This window comes from Papilio polytes, unplaced genomic scaffold, assembly GCF_000836215.1.
Source record: "Papilio polytes unplaced genomic scaffold, Ppol_1.0 DF823980.1, whole genome shotgun sequence".
Classification (NCBI taxonomy): Eukaryota; Metazoa; Arthropoda; class Insecta; order Lepidoptera; family Papilionidae; genus Papilio; species Papilio polytes.
In genome coordinates, this window is record NW_013525224.1 from 1,200,767 (window position 1) to 1,219,111 (window position 18,345).

The window sequence follows — 18,345 nt, forward strand, 5'->3', positions numbered from 1 at the left end:
GCACAGAAAGCTCCAGCAGCAGCAGCGCCACAACCTCAACTACTTCTAAAATGGAAGTTGACGACGAAGAAAAGAAACCAACGAAATCACCCAACCCTAACATAACTGTTCATGGTAAATCTGACAAGGATGCTGGAACATCAAAGGAAGTTAAGAAGGAAGAAAAAGAAGGTGATGAAAAAGAGGCTAAAGAAAAGAAGGAACCAGAGCCTAACTTTGAGATTTTGAGCAATCCTGCAAGGGTTGTGAGGCAACAACTTAAAGGCATTACTGTTGTTGAAGGATCTGGATTCATACCCTTGAAGGATGTTACAATTGGAGGTATTGTGATGCTCAACCATTCTGGTGATGTGGAACAAGTTCTTGTGGAGCCAGTTGCGGCTTTCGGCCCTAAGACCGAAGAGGAGAAAGAACCCGAGCCCCCAGAACCCTTCGAGTACTTAGATGACTGATATTGTCTCTTCACTTAAATTTCTTCATGTTACTAGCGATAGGACCACGTGAATCATAAATGTATTGAACAAGTTTATATAACAACATAAAATATTATTAAAGTACATAGTAACTGGAAATTATTGATGTGTTTTCTGTGAAATAAATAATTAAAATATAAGATTTATTCATTTCATTATATTTTCTACATGTTTTTTTTTATAATCACATTTTTATTAATACTACCCCAGAAATATAATGAACGAATTCATTCTTAAATGGACACTGAAGGAAATTAAGACAAAGCATAGTACAAATATCTCGTGGGCGTCGCCAGAGGGTGCGGGATGGGGTTAACCTCACCCCGTATATCGATTTCGAATGAAGCTACCCCCGCCCCACTCCTACACTTAGCCTAGGATATCGGCTGGTGACGCCCATGCTCTAGGTATACGTACTTTTTGTTTACTTTGTATTATTTATAATCTGTAGCCAATATCGTGTTGCCATATTACAGTTTTTTCCGCCAGACCGCGATTGTAGTTTTTATGCTTAAACGTAAATACTTTTACTTAATATTTATACTAAAAGGCTTCTAATTAATTTTAATGTAAAGAGCATTCTTGTAGTTCAGGATTTCTTGTTTATTTCTTTGTTCTTATGAAATGCCCGTCCTCGTTGGTATTTTAAATATGACAACACTTCGCTAGACAAGAAAATCAATATCAATATTGTGATTGGAAACGTTTGCTTTTGCGTCTCGTGAAAAGTAGAAGAATTTGTATAAAACACATTAAAAAAGTAAGGTTTAAATGTTTAAATGTGCAATTGTTTAAATGTTAAAACATTTAGAAATTGTATTGATGAATTCTAAAAACATATCTTGTTTTCAGCAATTTCTTCAGCTTGAACTAATATGAGATTCACGAATCCAAAAAAGATGGGCCCTGAGCTTAATTACGGCGATTTGTCCTACAGCATGGATCTGGTAGAGGATAGCGAGCAACTTAAGAATGATTTGATCGAAATAAAGGAGGTATTGGACCAACTTTTGCCTCTTAAGGCTCAATACAATACTCTGCCTCTGCCGGCGAAAATAGAACTCGACTTATTCCTCGTGTTTGCTCTGAATTCACTCCAATGGATAAAGCTGCAAATAAATGGCGTGGATCCTACCAAGTATCCCGTTGCGGGGGAATTGCAGCGCGTGAAAGTTGCTATGATTAAATGGCAGCAAGAGTGTGACCGTAATAAGAGACCCCGGCTCGATATACCGGTGGTGCAACGCTTCATTCGCGGTGGGCTGCGCATCAGAAATGCTGGCCAGCCCTACGCTGTAAACCAGCCAACACATGATGATACAGATGAAGATTATACCGATGAGGAGATGTAACTTTTTTCTCACTGATTTTATTCTCTTATATTCTAAGCAGTTTAAATTGACAATTTAAACTAGCTGCTGCTTGCGATTTCGTTGCCATGAAGAATAAATAAATTAAGTTTATTTTACTATATTAATATTGATAAGTGATGTAACCAAAGGATATAATTGTAACTTTCAATTTTCAATATATGTATCTGTATTTTAATGTAGTGTCTAGGTATATAATGTTCTTGAGCAGAATGGGGCTCGTATATCAAGAGTTGTTGAAGAAATTAAATAACCTCCAAATTTGGATAAAAATTATTTGTTACTTTTTATAGAAAACAAAATCTATTTTAACATCAAATGTCAAAGTATACATTTTTAAAAAATGTATTTAAACTTGAGTAATGATATAAGTATTATAATAATTTTTTTAAGTATAAAATACTAAGGAATAGTTTAACTAAGACATTCCAATGTAAACCCTAAACCATGACAAACTATAATTTATGATAATACTTTCAAATACTTGTATAAGCCATCCATTTTTTACAATATTTTGGGTGAAAGGCTATTTGTTAAATGCGCCATTAGGTTAAATGTTCAGGAGAGCCATTAAAGTCTTTTTAGAAAAATAAACAAATGTAAATCCTGGAAAAAATTTCAATAGAAAAATTTTCAGACCCGTTCTTTAATAAAATTACTATAATTCTGCATACTTCATTATTTATTTCATATTTAAAATTCTGAATATATGATTCAATATCGCGTAAAATGGCTGTTGAAATAAATAGCATTTTACCTGTCTATCATTTCTTTATTTAACAAAACTAAAAAAGGTAAAAAGTGAGGTATATTAGGAATTAAAACTCATGTAGTTTTTATTTATTTATTGCTCATCTATCACTGAACATTGTAAAAGTTCTTAAATAAATCATATATCATAAAAATTTTGTTTCCTTTTACAAGTTCCCGAAATGTATATTTTGGAATGTACAAACAAAAAAATTAAACAAACACAAGTTAAGTAATAAATCAATTCCATAAGCCTCCTTGCACATTAAAATCTTTGTTTAAATTTAAATAAAAATTTGCATTGTCATACAATTGGGACATACAATTTTGTTTTTTGACAATTTTTTTTACATGTGACTAGCAAATAAAATTAATAAACATTGATTTAAATAAAAAAAATATAGCGGGTTTAACAATTACAGTAATATAACAAACAAGATAAGTCACAATTAGATTTTGTTCTAGTTAATTAAAGTATAAAATAAGCAGTAACAGTGTAGACATAGCTGATAACTTAGTTGAGGTTTCATTGTAGACAGACCTTCAACTTTGCATACAAATAGACAGATATTAAGTATAAGCTCAAAAAACTACTACTGGTAGACTTACTGTTGTCTAAATAACTGATGGAAAATGGTACTGAAAATTCAATTATGCTTTAAAATATTTAAAAGATACTGCATGTGTCTATATTTGAATCTCTCTGTAAAAATATTGTTCATTTCCTTTGACAATTCAATTTATTACAAGATAGATTCCCACATGCTGTATTAGTCAATATAGTGTACAAATGTAAATTTAATAGAAAAGAGAAATTACAACCGACTTGACTAAATAATTTCACCTATTAAAAACAGATATATATGTGTCATCAAAACAGCGGAACTTTCCAAAATAAATTGATGAACAATAGATTTGTCAGTCAATGAAATGTACATGTCTCATTTCTATTGAATACAACAATTGCAACTATGGACAGACATGTTAAATATATAGCTATCTCACTCATTCTTATAGAAGAAATAGAGATAACACCGTTCAGTACATATTTGTAGTGAATTTTCATGTACTCCTCTTACTCTTTATAATAGTGACAATATTTTATAGAAAATGTTTGAATTAAGTCCGTTTTTTTAAGTACCAACAATAACTTGTACATTTTATTCCTTAATATAATTAATAAATCACTCCTGAACCATAAATAGACTCAGTCGACTTAGAAAGGAAGGGGAAATATGACCTTTCTCTTCACTTGATTAAATATAGACAAAGTTTCTGCAAATCTGGATGTCTAGGCAGTGGTTGCTTCGCGATTTTGGCGAATTCAGGGAGCTGCTTGTGTATTTGTCAATAAATCTATCCCAATGCACTTAAAATGTCAAAGTAACCGTAAATATTCCAAATATATCTTAATTTTGATACCAAACTATGATTTTTTCATATAAATAGGGCTCTGGCAAGTTTTAATGTTTTTATTTTATATTTCATGAAGTATAAAGATTATAAAATATTCTTTGATACATTAGGGATGTATAACATTTTGTCAATAATTTTTTTTAGAATAAATAACATATAAAATTAAGCGAGTTTACATTTAAATTTCGACCTGCAAAACCAAACCCGCTGCAGAGATATTGTCCCCCGCACCTGCAGTCAATTGAGCTTCCGTACAAATGAGTACTGGGGCGACACATATTTCAACTTTGTCACCTTCAATTGTCTCCTCCCAGCATGCCACTGGTTTATTAGGCTCGAAGAACACTCTACTATTATTATCATTACTCGTAGTTGTTGAAAAGCTGTCATCAAGTAACAATTTCGTCTTTTCAAGGTTAATATTCTTTGAATTGCAGACATATCTGTGTGCGGTCAGTGAGGCTTTAGCAGCTGCTGCAGCAGTTCTCTTCCAATCGGAATTTTGTACAGTTAAAATTGCTTGATACGCTAAAGTGTGTACATGCATTCTTGTCAACTTTCTTTGACTACCAAATGCGGTATTCTTCTCGCGTATAAGTTTGTATGTGTTCCTCATTTGGTCAAGTGCTGTCGCTACTCTCGGATTGGAGTCAGCGACCACAACAACGCGGCCATGTTCTAATACACTATTTAGGTTTGATAATTCTTGTTCATTCATACCAACCGAGTCGACAAATGGCAACACTTTAGTTGTAAGATGTTGAAGTAATTCTAGATCAACATAACTTGCCATCTCAAAATGGGCTAATGTGTTCAAAGGTTGTGATAAAATTTGTTCCTTGACTAGATCTAGTCTTTCCGCTCTTAAGTCTGTAAAATAAATGTGGTTGTTTTAATTCAGTTCTTGTTAAATTAGACAAGATTCTTATTATTATGTACATAATAAACTACAATATCTCTTTGGGACAAGGAAGACAAAACATTATCTAATAAGAATAAATTAAATTATGCAATGTAATATGTTTAAGGCAGTTATAGGGCTATAAACAATAAAGGCTAGCTAAATACTCAAATTGAAAGTAATACTGAATTTCTTTATATTGCTCAGGCAAAGACCTAAAGGTTTTTGGTTCTTACCTCTACCATCTTGTTTGAAAGGGAAGTTGTCCATCATTTGTAGACCACTAATGACTAGCAAATTGGGTTTGAAGTTCGGCAAATGTTCACCAACCTTCTCTAAGGAACTTAATAATGGATTGTTCTCATCATTATGCATGATGTATCTATTAGCTCTTGGAGCTTTGTATTTACCAAACATTGCATCAGCTTTATACTCTAATATCATATGAATATCATCTTTTACTTCCTCATTTTCATTATCACCAACTATGAGAATTTCTTCGGGGATGTAAGTTTTCAGTTTTTTACTCATCTTTGCCCCAAAAAGTACTTTCCAACCTTCAAGGAAGAATCTCTTTGCCATTAAGGGTGCATTTCCACCGATAGCCCATCTTGTGTCTGGCAGTTTAAGAGCTTGTTCCACTAGGTCATCATATAATTTGCTATTAGACATGAATCGCCTGAAAAAGTTTAAATGATAAATAACGTTAGGAATCCAATAGAAAAATTTAATTAAGGGGATCATAAAAAGTAAGTTTAAATTGATTTAACGTAAATGAAATAAAAAACAGAGTGCCATGAATATATAAAAGTCCAAAGGGACCTTTAGTCTCGGGTGTGCGTAATTTTTTTTTTACATTCATTTTTAATTTTTAATTCGATAAAATTGAATATTTTAATCAAATTAAAAACGAGTATACTTACTCAGCAGCTGCACCATGTTTGAAAAAATAAGTAAAGCTTTTAATAAATTCTTCTTTATTTGAGATCTCATTAAAGTGTTCAGGGCTGCCTTTAAGATCTCTGTAATCTAGAAGCGACGTTGCATTCACGAATAAATCGTGACATGCTCCATAACCTAAAGCTACCTTCGGCTGACTGTTTCCAACACCAACTTTGTTCTCACTCTCCAAAAACAGCAAATGATTCTTCACAGGTGATAATCTTTCATCACCTATGTCATTACCGCGGAAATAAACCGCATAAAACAGAACACAAAGCGAAATAAAAGAACCTAATTTCACCGGGGCGCCTGCCATTTTTAACATACAATTAAATATTTATGACTACTACTGGAATGATTAGACTTTTAACTTTAACTAGATCCACGTCACCTCATATTTAATATAATGGAATGTAAATATTTAATGTGGATTTAATCACAACTGACAACCATGCAATCGGCCACTGACTCGCTGTCAAAGTCAAAAAAATGACAAATGATAATCACGAATCACGATGATGAGACCGAGACGTCAGAACAACTGTGTCGCCAGTTTAAAACAAAATTTCCTACAAACGGAAAGAAAGTAAGGTCACCAACCACCATATAACTCTGAAGCAAAATATGTACATTTACCAATTAATTCTGCCGTTACATTTTCCTACAGTATTTAGGGTTTTAAGAGACCAAGTACTTTTCAATTTTGGGTCTAAATCAATTTAGAAATCTACGATTAGTGATAAAATAATACCAAACCATTTGAATTCTTTCAATTCTGGTTACACTGTTAGAACAAATATAGATAGATATATAGAGAGAGAGAGAGGGGGGGGGAGAGAAAGAGAGAGAGAGAGAGACAGACAGAGTTCTGGTTCTGTGATGTGTTTAGGGCTACATTTAAAAAATGTTTCAAAATAAAACAATCAGATTTTTTTAACCAAGTAAGGGTAAAAAATGGTCATTATAACCGATAAGTGATTTTAATGGAATTAATTCAATCCGGAATCCATTCGGACTACATATCAAGGACATTATTAATTAACCAAAGGATATTTCGTGCTTTCCTTAAAAAAATAAGGAAACTTTTTCGGTTTAAACATCTAATACGTCGAACTTACTATTAACTTGATAGCAATGGAAGATCATTGATCAAATCCTCATTTCTTCGACTAAGTTTTCAAAATAAATTAATATGAAAGCGATACGTTATCTAAAATCTAAATTAATTTCTTGCAACACTAAAATATGTTTAAAGATACTGATGCATTATACGTTAAGTAAATTGCAGATAGATTTAAACATTAAGCAAACAATGCAATCATTATCATAACATTATGTATTGCAATCTTAATAAGTCAATAATACGAAGTTTATTTTGTAAACTGGATACCTATTTCCTATTGCTAATGAAGTAGTTTTTTAATATTCCCTAAAGAATTCCAAAAGTGACAAAAAGCTGTTCTAACATTTATAAAGCTGACTAACATTTTGATCATTGTGGATGGGTCTATCTACATTAAAGAATCGTGCAGGTTTCAGTACGTGTTTATTATTAAAGTTGTAATCTAGCGTTGAATTAGATCGCTGGACTGGAATGAAATAAGCTGGTAACATTATTGTTGTTTATTCGTTGCTAAATGATTAATTTACATAATTAAAATTTGTTCACGAATACGTACTTGAATTGCTGAAAGTAAATTGTGAAATTTTGTCACTTACTTTACGCTATTATACCTGCTTTAACTGTTATCTTTTACAAATTTATTATCTTTAATTAAATTCACAGGAATTTTATCACTACACTGTTTACCACAGATTACGTAAACTTAAAATGAATATTTTATTGATCGTTCTATTTTAAACACTTTATAACTTCTTAGTAAACACGACTTAATATCTTGATTTATATGAATTTTGTGTGTAAAGTTTTAATATTGTAATTTTCTAACCATGTTATCATAAAACAATATTCAAACGGCTGGAGCCATTTTAACGTAACTTTTAGCGGAACGTAATTCAAGTAAAATCATTTTCATGAACAGAAAAAGGTCTTAGATTAATGACTTGAATGTTATTTAGGACAATTTAATTAAAAAAATTGACATACTCAGAGTCTATATGTCACATATGCCGTTCCCTAGTGCAGCACTATGAGAAAACACTAAGGCATTGCTTTGGTGACCAACTACACGGTATAGTAGTCATATAAATATTACAAATGCGAAAATTACAATGGATGGATGGATGTTTGTTAGCGTATGTAGCCTAAACGGCTAAACGGATCTCCATTAAATTTGAGACAGGTTTAGAGCATAGTCTGGAAGAACACATAGGCTACTTTTTATCCCGGGAATAGTTACGGTTCCCGTGGGATTCATTGATTTAGTTTTTTAATGTTTACCTGATCATTCTGCAACGGTTCAATATGTTTTATTGAAATTTGGCACAGATATAAAACAAAGTCTGGAGTACACATGGGATAAGGTTCATGCCCGAGAAATGTCCGGTCCCCGACGGATACGAAGCTTTTTGTAATTTAGATAGTTCGTATGTTTTCTATTAACACGCGGACGAAGTCGCGGGCAACAGCTAGTTAAAGAATAAAGTACTACGAACACGTTAAATTAATCACTTGCGGTATACGACACAAGCGATTTGCGCCTAAAGCTCTTAGCGACTCTTGTCTTACCATTTTAGGCGCAAGATGACCGGTCGCGCCTTTTGCAGTTTTATTTTTTCGGCTTTCGAAATTCGATTGCAGAGTACTTATAATACTTACCAAGCTTTCGTGATTTAATAATGTGTATTTATTGGGACAAAAAGTACTTTTAAATTATTCCTCGATGTTACAAAACTGTTATTATTTATTTGTAGCATACTTACCAGTAAAATAATGATATATTTTTAATCAACCCATCTTCAATTATTCACCACTGTTTTGCTTATTAATATTTGATATGCGGAGTTTATTGTTTTCATAGTTTAAAAGTGTTTTTCTAAAAGAATCTGTCGTAATAATTTAAAAATAATATTCTTTCATAAACAATAAAAAATATAATTCGTAAATGCTTGATATTTCACAGATAAAAAATATCTTATTTATGTAATTAATGTCACAATTGTTTCACTGGAGGTTAACAGTGAGATAAATGCTGCAATCGTGGATACAAAAGACAAAATTATCATTACTAGTCGAGTTTTTATTTGTCCGTGTGTAAATGATAAAGCTTTTTTAAGGTAAAAACTTGAGTAAAAGGCATAAAGTAGGCCTTATACGGTGGTCACGTATTGTTGCCGAAATAAATGCTGCAGATGAAATCTGCTGCGAATGTCTGGCGCCGGCGACCGTACACTTCAACCACCAACGCTATAGACTTGTGTAAAAGTTTTAAACTATTTAGTGTGTTGTTAATAAAACGCGTTTTACGGTTCGTTGGGCGCTGTCGCTGTCACTGCTTCATTTTCATTTTTGAAAACAAGTAGCTTTGGGCGCGGGTTCGTCCTAGCGGAATAAAAACATTAATAGTCAGTACGACTTTCGAAACTATAGCTCCGTAGTCTACCTCTATACCATATTAATCTGGTAAGAATTAATTGCTCTCTTATACTGCAAATGAATAAATAATTTTATCACTTGTTTTTTTATTGATGTCAATAAAAGATAATTCCATGAAAATGTATAAGTTCTTAGTTTAGTTGGTTATGAGAGGCTACATATCGGGTCGAATGATTCACTCGTCCGGCGAGGTCAGGATATCCAGTTGGCGGGAAATTAATGCGGAGAGCCTGCAGCTTGTTGCCATCGTGCGATATCGACTCTTGCTTCACAGCAACGCTTGTTTTCTGTTCATTGGCCTTTGCATCGTGTGTAATTCACAAATAAAAAAAAAAACGGTTTTTAATATACCATTTATCGAACATCGTAGCGATTTTGTAAGCCTACGCCCAGCAGTAGGACAAGGGGGCATTTTCCGCGTTAACAAATTTTCATTCTTAGTTCATTTCCCTAATATAAATGAGGGAGTACCTTTTTATAGAATTGTATTATAGAAGTCTTGGCTGCATGTATATATATGTATATGTACTATATTCAAAAAAGAAAAAAAAACATTTTTTTTTAACATGGCCGACACGTTTACATATTTATGAGCGGAATAAATATGCCTGGCTGCATATTTAAGAAGTAATTTTAAATTAATACATTACACGCACACTCGTATAACGGTAATTTTTTTTTCAACTTTTTACGTTATCTTAATCGGTCTTAATTATTTTTTTTCCACCGATATGCTTCGGCTGTGCTTTTGGTATGAAACGTCTTGTTGTATTTGTAATATATTCTTATTTATGCTCCATTACAAGTATGATTACAATTCTGTATGCAAATCTTTTGAGTCTTGGAATCGAATTTACAAATAATATTTCTTGAGTACAAAATGATAAAAATTAAACTGTGTTGTGGGACACGCTATTTAACTTCATTGTCAAAGATTAAACATGGATTCGCCTACTACACTAACATTATGAAGCGAAAAGATTTGTATTTTTAAATAACGAACAATTTCAAAAATTAACACAGACTATATATTTTTTGTACTTTTTTTTAAATTACGCGCGGACGTATTCGGCTATCAACCGTGCATTTATCTGTCTTATTCTCATCAAAAAAGATGAAAACATATTTTTTTAGGCATTTTGGTAAATAACTTTACAGTACAATTTAAAACTTAAATATTTTTTTAATTTCAGCTTCTGTCTCATCAATTGCGATGTCAATAAAACTAAAATTGCATAACTGTTGCATTTTAAAACTTATTCAAACAGCACGACATTGATTTGTTACAAAATAAATTTAAACTTGCGCGTTACGTTTTAAAAGTCGTTTAAAGTATTCGTTTACTTTATAAGGTGTAGTGTTGACATGGTGTTTGCTTAATACAGATTTGCATGTTAATTTCTGACAGCGGGAGATAAATATGCGGCCAAGAGTACGAGCCCTGCTGTTTTTTTTAAGGATAACGATCTTCGGTAAGGTAAGTAAATAGTACAATAAATTAAATTAAATTATTTACTACTGTAGGTGTTTGATAATTTTTTTCGATGAGCAAAAGTAAGGAAATGTGATATCTTTTGACGTAGGTTTCTATTTAAAAATTTAAAGCCTGATCGTCGCCAGTCGATGATCTAGGTTATGGGGGCTATTACATTTTTTGAGTGTATTTGTGTGTATTTGTGTATGTATTTGTGTATTGTGTGTGGGCAGCTGCCACCCGCCCCCTCTGGAAACGCCCCCGAAAAGACAAGGACACTGTTTCTTCACTTTTTTAGGCTGATATGTGTAACGATGCGAATACATATCAAGTTTGCGCAATTTCGGGTTTAAACTTATAAGGACTCAAGGTAAAACAGCTTATTTAAATACCTTTGTATTAAGATAATAATCAATTATGTATTATACAATATTAAATCACGAAAGTTTATGTATGCAACGAAAAAAAATCACGATTTTGTTCATATTCGGAATAACGAAAAATTATAAGGGACTTTAAATACATACACACATATAGGAGATTACTGAAATACGTTATTTTATTAAATTTTAAATAGATATATTGCGTTATCAGTAGCTTTTTTAACCGAGTTCTAAAAAGGCTCGATTCCCTTGTACGGGTTTTTAGGTGAGGGAATTTGAAAAAAAAAAACGGAATTAAAAGATTATAAAATTTAATTCGGCATAACGCACAATAAAAAATACAATTTTACTAATTTTAAATTTAAATAATGCTTATCTTATTCGTTAATTAAAACTTAATAAGAGTTCATTGGCATTATGGTAACGAATGTTTTGCCTCGTTTTATTAAAAATAAATAACGCATCGTAAAGTGTTACGGTTCGTAAACCCATCTCTGTTAGATCACTAGACCGAATAGACTAGAATGAAAATTATTTTTAACGAGTTCTTTTTATTTAAGTTTTTAAAAATTCAGATTATTGAACAAATTAAATAACATCAAAATAACTAGCTTTCGCCCGCGACTCCGTCAGCGTGGAATTAAAAAAAACTAAGTAGCCTATGTGTTCTTCCAGACCATACTTTACATTTATGCCAAATTTCATCGAGATCCGTTCAACCGTTTAGGCTACAAACTCTAACAAACATCCATACAACCAACTATTGTCAACATTGTCTAAACTACTGAACGAAAATGGACTTTGGTGTGGATGTAGAGGATAGTCTGGAAGATAACATAGGCTTGTTTTTTTCACGCGGACGGAGTCGAGAGCAATAGCTATTTTTCTAATAAAACATTGTTTGAAATAGTTAGATTATTGCGATAGTCCGGAGAGATTTGACATGTATCAGTCGGAGCGCAGTAATTATAGTAATTGAAGACCAGTCTGCGCAAGCGCAGGCGGTTGGCGCCATTCGATTACAAACTATTGCACCTTTGAATTTCATCAAATTTTTAATGATATAGATTAAAAAAAGATATGTTTCATGTCTAAGAATGTGGTAAGTAAGAGTGACATCTTACTAATATTATAAATGCGAAAGTTTAGATGTATGGATTGTTGGATGTTAGAGTTTGTAGTCAAAACTGCTGAACGATTCGCAATGAAATTCGGCATATATGTAGACTATAGTCCGAAAGAACATATAGGCGTACTTTTGTTTTTTTTTTTAATTCCGCGCAGACAGAGCCTGTGGTGAAGTTTCCACCGAAGGTGACCAGAGGGACAGCAAAGAGTAAGAGTGGAGAAGGAGACATGAATACAAAAAATCTATATCGCGTCTATATTTCATCGGTAGGCTGTATTTTTTTTTGGACTGAGGGAGTAAACATATGAAGGAAGGAAGTTGAGCGAGGAGATGCGTAGAAACCCCAATAGATAAGCATTGCTGAATTCGTAGCATTGTTTATTTTTTATGGTACTATTTAACAGTGGAAAAGCAGCTTAAGTGCGATTAATCAGCTTGATTGCAAAGCTACGTTTAATTTATTTTTGTACTATATGTGTAATTATTTAATTGAATCCGACGAGCCTATAACTCGATTGAGACCGGCCATGTGAACCGCTCCGTGTTGACCCTGTAATTACTGTAAACTGTGAAGTCTTAATCTTTGACGAGATACATACAAACCCATACACATAGGTTTGTCTTTGCACACTATAAAGGAAGACATTTCACGTATATTTTAAAACATTTTTCTGCTAAAAATGTATGCTAAATTATTCATTCTATCCCTAAAAAATAACAAGTTTTCATACAATGTTTCAGTAATAGAAACTTGTTTAATTGATACTGTCGCTTTAAACTCAGAGCAACACTTCTCGCCAGACTCTCCATGTGCGCCAATCTATCCATACTTGTAGTGACATTGACAGCTGTCAGCTAGGGACGTGACGTTTATGCCCATAATCTAGAGTTGCACCAATTCTATAGCACGGTACTAATTTTGTTCCTAACAATACTAATAATACAACGATAGGCAACCCCACCTTAGAGTACCTTATGTACTATCGATTGATGACAAAATTTTCAGGAAATTCGATGAAGGGTTTTTCCTGTACAGAAATTGACAACTTCAGGGATCAATTAAACACAGCCTTGCTAGGGTAGGACTAGGCAACCAGGTTACAACATGTTTAATATATGTGCTCTTTCATATAATGTAGGTTTTATCAAGAAATCTATGAGGGAAGGTCATTACTAGTCCCTAGTATTGTATCCCTACGTATATGTATCTCTAAGAACGTATGTATTGTCGTGTCAACGTCTTTAAAAAAACAATAACAAAATCCGTTTTCATTGTAGAAAAGTCTCGTGTTAGTGCTAATTGGGTCTTATCTCCAGGGCATCTAACAAATTATTTACTAGTTGTAAACGATCATATATACCTTATTCCGATTGCCATAAAGTACAAAATAAGTTACAAAATATTTTTTGAACGAACTCAACGTTCTCGGAAAATTGCCTTGTGTAGCGATATAAGTGATTCAAAAAGTTTAACAAAAAACCAGTAAGACAGCAAGTTAGTGAGCTCTAAGAAGACACAGTATTGCCAATATATCATATTTTCTCGGCTTTTAATGACGTAATTAATTCAAAGAACGGTTTTAATGCATTCCTACGTCGGACATGACAGCTTGTTTTTTTTAATTTCCTCCGCCAACTAATTAAAGTGTTTTCGATCGGTGAGTGTTGCCAATTTGCAAAATATAGACAAATTAACTCAGTGGGCATCGGCGCCGGATATTATTTATCTTTCGCGCCTTTTAACGTCGATTTGTAAAATTAACGTTGTATAATTATGTTAAAACGTTTAGCGTTAAATTAGGTTATCTTATGTTACCTTTGACAGCATGAAATTAGCGATTACACTTTGTTTTAATTAAAAATGTTTGCAATGAAGACGGATAAAAAACGCCAAATTCAAATCGATATCGAACGAAATTTTTTGAATTTCGAAAATCAGAATTAAAAAATCTGAAGTTAAAGCCATAAACATTAAAAAAAGTAGGACAACCAGTAGTCGAAGTATTTACGTATTCATGAATCGCTAATCTTCATTTGTAATTATTTTAATTGCGTCCTTAACATGTATAAAATTTTTTACACTTATTACGCACAACATATACGTGTCACCTCTCCTAATTGACATTAATTCATTTGTTTTCGTTAATGTTTAATTTAAGAAACGTTTATGGGATTTATGACCAAATTTACATATGTATAAAACGTATAATGCCGTGCTCGTTACTAAAACCTAAACAGTGCTTTGACGCTTATACCTAAATCACAATACATATACATATACAACTGCTGCTTTAATCTTTATATCACATACATAAGGTCTATATTTGCATATCATTTAGTAAGATAGCTGCATTTCAATGTTGGTAACGGCAACTCTGTTTCATCCTCTATAAGGGAAATCTACATCGTTTACATGCAATGTAGGGTGTAGTTTCAAGGGCTGTCAACATTTTTAGTAACTATATTTTTTTAATATCTTTAAAGTGATATGCCTTCAGGTATATAATAATGTAGATTTAACTCATCGGTATAGTTTTTTAAATAAATTTTCAAACTTAATAGATTAAATGAGTATTTTGAAATAATGATAAAAAAAAATTAAAGCCATACTTCTAATGGACTCAATAGTTTAAGAATCAATTTATAAATCAAAGTTTTACAAATATTGCAACAAATATTATAAAGATAAATCTTGTGTAATGTTTGTGGCAACCCTAAATAAAAACCTTTGCAGTGCGATGAGATTGACAGGCATGCTTGAAGGTTTCGTTAGGTTCTGTTTAAATTTATAGCAATGATTTATATCGAGGCGTTATTGTAAACAAAACGTATAATGCAACAGGGATTCGGGACAAATATTGCGGTGAGTGGCGACAGACAGATCCGCGTGTGTATGATAATAGTAGCAAAGCGTAACCTATTATCTAAATTGTTTTCATGTTAACTTTTAACTATACAATGTTATATCTCGTTTAAAGATTAAAAAAAAAAACAATTTGAATTAATTAATTATTTACGGCTTACTCACGTATACTTTTCTTTTTCCGGTGACGGCACCGACCAGTTTCAGACCCTGCGGGGGTCCTTCTTCAGGGCGAGGGTTAAGGATGTATCGCGGTCGCGTCGCGCCCTTAACCCTCGCCCTGAAGAAGGACCCCCGCAGGGTATGAAACTGGTCGGTGCCGTCACCGGAAAAAGAAAAGTATACGTGAGTAAGCCGTAAATAATTAATTATAAAATGTCTAACGAAAGTTTAAATAATTTAATTTGAATTAAACACAAAAATACGGATTTTTTGGATTTACGCTAATGTAAATAAGATACATTTAAATCTTATTATTATAAATGCGAAAGTTTAGATGGATGTTAGTTTGTAGCCTAAACTGTTGAACGGATCTCGATGAAATTGGGCATATACTATTGTTTGGAAGAACACATAGGCTACTTATTTTTTTTAATTTCTCGAGGACGACGTCACGGACGAAAGTTAGTTAGATATAAAAAGCCATTGATCACATTACCTCTCATTGTTAATGGCATAAAGCTCAAAAGCTCCATTTATTTAATTCAGAATGTGTAATTCAAATAAGTCCTTACAACATACATTATTATGATGTATTTGACTTTAAGACACAAGTAAACTATACTTGTAATGAATTATTTACAATTTTATGATGTATGTGATACTATAAAGTATGTCTCTGCTTACCTTTATTTGTTACTAGCTGATCCCGTACGGCTTCATCCGCATTAAATTATAAAAAACATTGTTTTATTGTTTACATCGGTCAATTTCTCAAAATGACATGTCATGACAAACCTTGGCAATCTTGCTTCCTTGATGTTAGCAGCAACTTATGGTCTCTTTCCCACATTAAGGTTTTTAATCCAAAATATTAACCCCCTAAGTTTAATGTCGTGAAAATAAATAGCCTAAAGCGTGTCGTAAGTGTAGGGCTTTTTACTAAAGAAAGTATTATTTAAAAATATGCTGTGATTGCTGACATTTTAGGCAACAAAGAAGTGTGTGTTTACGCTTTATTATATTAGTATAGATAGATATCGTTCATACGAACAACTTTATTAAAACAATGCAATTATATTTTATAAGTCATTAGGGGTAGGAGGACATTTTTCTAAGATGTACTCGTATTAAGGATGGAAACTTTTTGTTGTTAAAAAGCGAATTACATGTACCGTGAACATCCTAGCATAAGATATCAAGCTTAGTAAACTATAGTTGAAATCCTAACACAAAGCATGGGCAGATTGATAGGTATAAAAAAGATGTTCTTGTAAGGGGAGGCAGAAAACCAGCGCGGCCAGTGAGAAGCTGAAGGCCGCATCAGCTGAGCCATCCCTATGGCCAAGAATTAATGATTTTTTATTTCATTTTTAAAGTATGTCTTGAAAAAAAAAAGCTTTTTTGTTGATTTTATTTGATCAATAAATGGTGTAATAGATACTGTAAATTATGAAACGAAAAATAAATTTATCCCCATTTTTTCTGCTGTAACTCCTCCTCCGACCTACATTTATAAAGTCACAGCACTATATTTGTTGCTCGTGAACCATAAAGATCGATGTTAAAATACATAACGAATACGTGTAATAAAATCGACTGACACATAAAATAACAAAGTTGTCAATCAGATTGGTGCGGTATCACAAAATCGTCGATATTTTGCGCTTACTACCATATACGGGCAATGACCTTAAAAGGCAACGTGCTACTGGTACCCAGCATCGATTGACTCACTATAGGTCTTAGTGTTATGCTATTAATATTTATTAACTTCTGCTAACCTGGTTTTGACTAATCATGGAGCGTATAAATAATTCCGTTCGTGCGTATTGGGTTAGGTAAGGGATTTTATCTTAGTTATATATTATTTTAATGAGTCAAATTGTCCATATCCTTTATGTATTTAGGTATAAGATATATACCACGATATTTTCTAATTCATATATTGATTCGATCGTGTAGTATCTTTAAGATCTAGTAACTGAAGTTTCGCGCCTTTGAATACGAATTTTTTTATTATTCTTAATATTGCCGTGATTATAAAAATAGTGTGTATTTGTGTCTTTTTTATAGGAATTGATAGATGTGCCGTTTGATTTTTTAATTTTTAGACACAAGACAAAAAGGTCAAGTCAACAAGAAATAGGTCTTTCCCTTCCTTCCCTTTACAGTATTCTATTTAAAGAAATAAAATTCTGCAGTTTCCACTCCAAGAAGAACGAATTTCATTCAATTATTAAAATATGATACAAACCATCCTATAAGGTTATTTAATTTAAATTATTGGTTATTTCCTTAATTAAAATAACAGATAAAAAAACAGGATTAAAGCAAACTGTCAACTTTGGCGCCACTTTCGCATCGCATTTCCCACGCCCACAATACTCTTGGGTTTCTAATTCATTTATAATGGTGCGTGCTTGCACTCACTGTTACATATGGTCATGCGGTCATTTTTGTTAGCGTTTATAAAGAAATACAATATAATATTATGATATATTTGGTCGTGCAAAAGCACACGTCAAGTCGTGCGCGTCATTAGACAAACTTACATTTTCATAACCTCAAATTGAGTTCACTTTTATGTTCTTTCTCATAGAGTTTGCAGTCGAATTTATGTTGTTTTAATAATGTTTTAGTGTTGTAGTAACGATAGAGTTTATACACCTGATGTGAACGTATTAGGCATGGTGAGCGTGCCGTCTATTGGTACACAAGAACGGGGTTTCACGTGAATTACCGTCGGTTTGTTTCCAGAATTGGTAGTGCATTATTGGCATTGAGAAGCCAATTCTGTTATAGTTTTTGCGTCGTGCGCCCTACTTTTATTTTAGGAGTACTGTACCCGGTGCTCGTGTATCGAAGAAGGAAAAATTGTGTTAGACATGAAACGGGTTCCTAAAATGAATGTATATTTTTTTACAAT

General features: G+C 32.6%; 3 protein-coding genes across 3 annotated transcripts in view; 2 read left to right on the plus strand and 1 right to left on the minus strand.

Moving 5' to 3' along the window:
* Positions 1–575, plus strand: part of LOC106101454 (26S proteasome non-ATPase regulatory subunit 1) — a 3,561-nt gene extending 2,986 nt beyond the window's left edge. Inside the window, exon 3 of the mRNA XM_013280691.1 lies at positions 2–575. Within this exon, the coding sequence (XP_013136145.1) occupies positions 2–452 (451 nt within the window). The 3' untranslated portion in view covers positions 453–575. The remainder of the gene's footprint in view (position 1) is intronic.
* Positions 576–1,129: 554 nt separating this feature from the next.
* LOC106101578 (nuclear nucleic acid-binding protein C1D-like) lies at positions 1,130–2,748 on the plus strand. Its single transcript, XM_013280859.1, has 2 exons — positions 1,130–1,232; positions 1,326–2,748. The coding sequence occupies exon 2, from the start codon at positions 1,349–1,351 to the stop codon at positions 1,823–1,825; it is 477 nt and encodes a 158-aa protein (XP_013136313.1). The 5' UTR covers positions 1,130–1,232; positions 1,326–1,348; the 3' UTR covers positions 1,826–2,748.
* Positions 2,674–6,353, minus strand: LOC106101577 (ADP-dependent glucokinase). Its single transcript, XM_013280858.1, has 3 exons — positions 5,834–6,353; positions 5,147–5,589; positions 2,674–4,879 (listed from the first exon to the last, which is right to left on the minus strand). Exons 1-3 carry the CDS (start codon positions 6,175–6,177, stop codon positions 4,188–4,190), a joined length of 1,479 nt encoding a protein of 492 aa, XP_013136312.1. The 5' UTR covers positions 6,178–6,353; the 3' UTR covers positions 2,674–4,187.
* Positions 6,354–18,345: the final 11,992 nt, after the last annotated feature.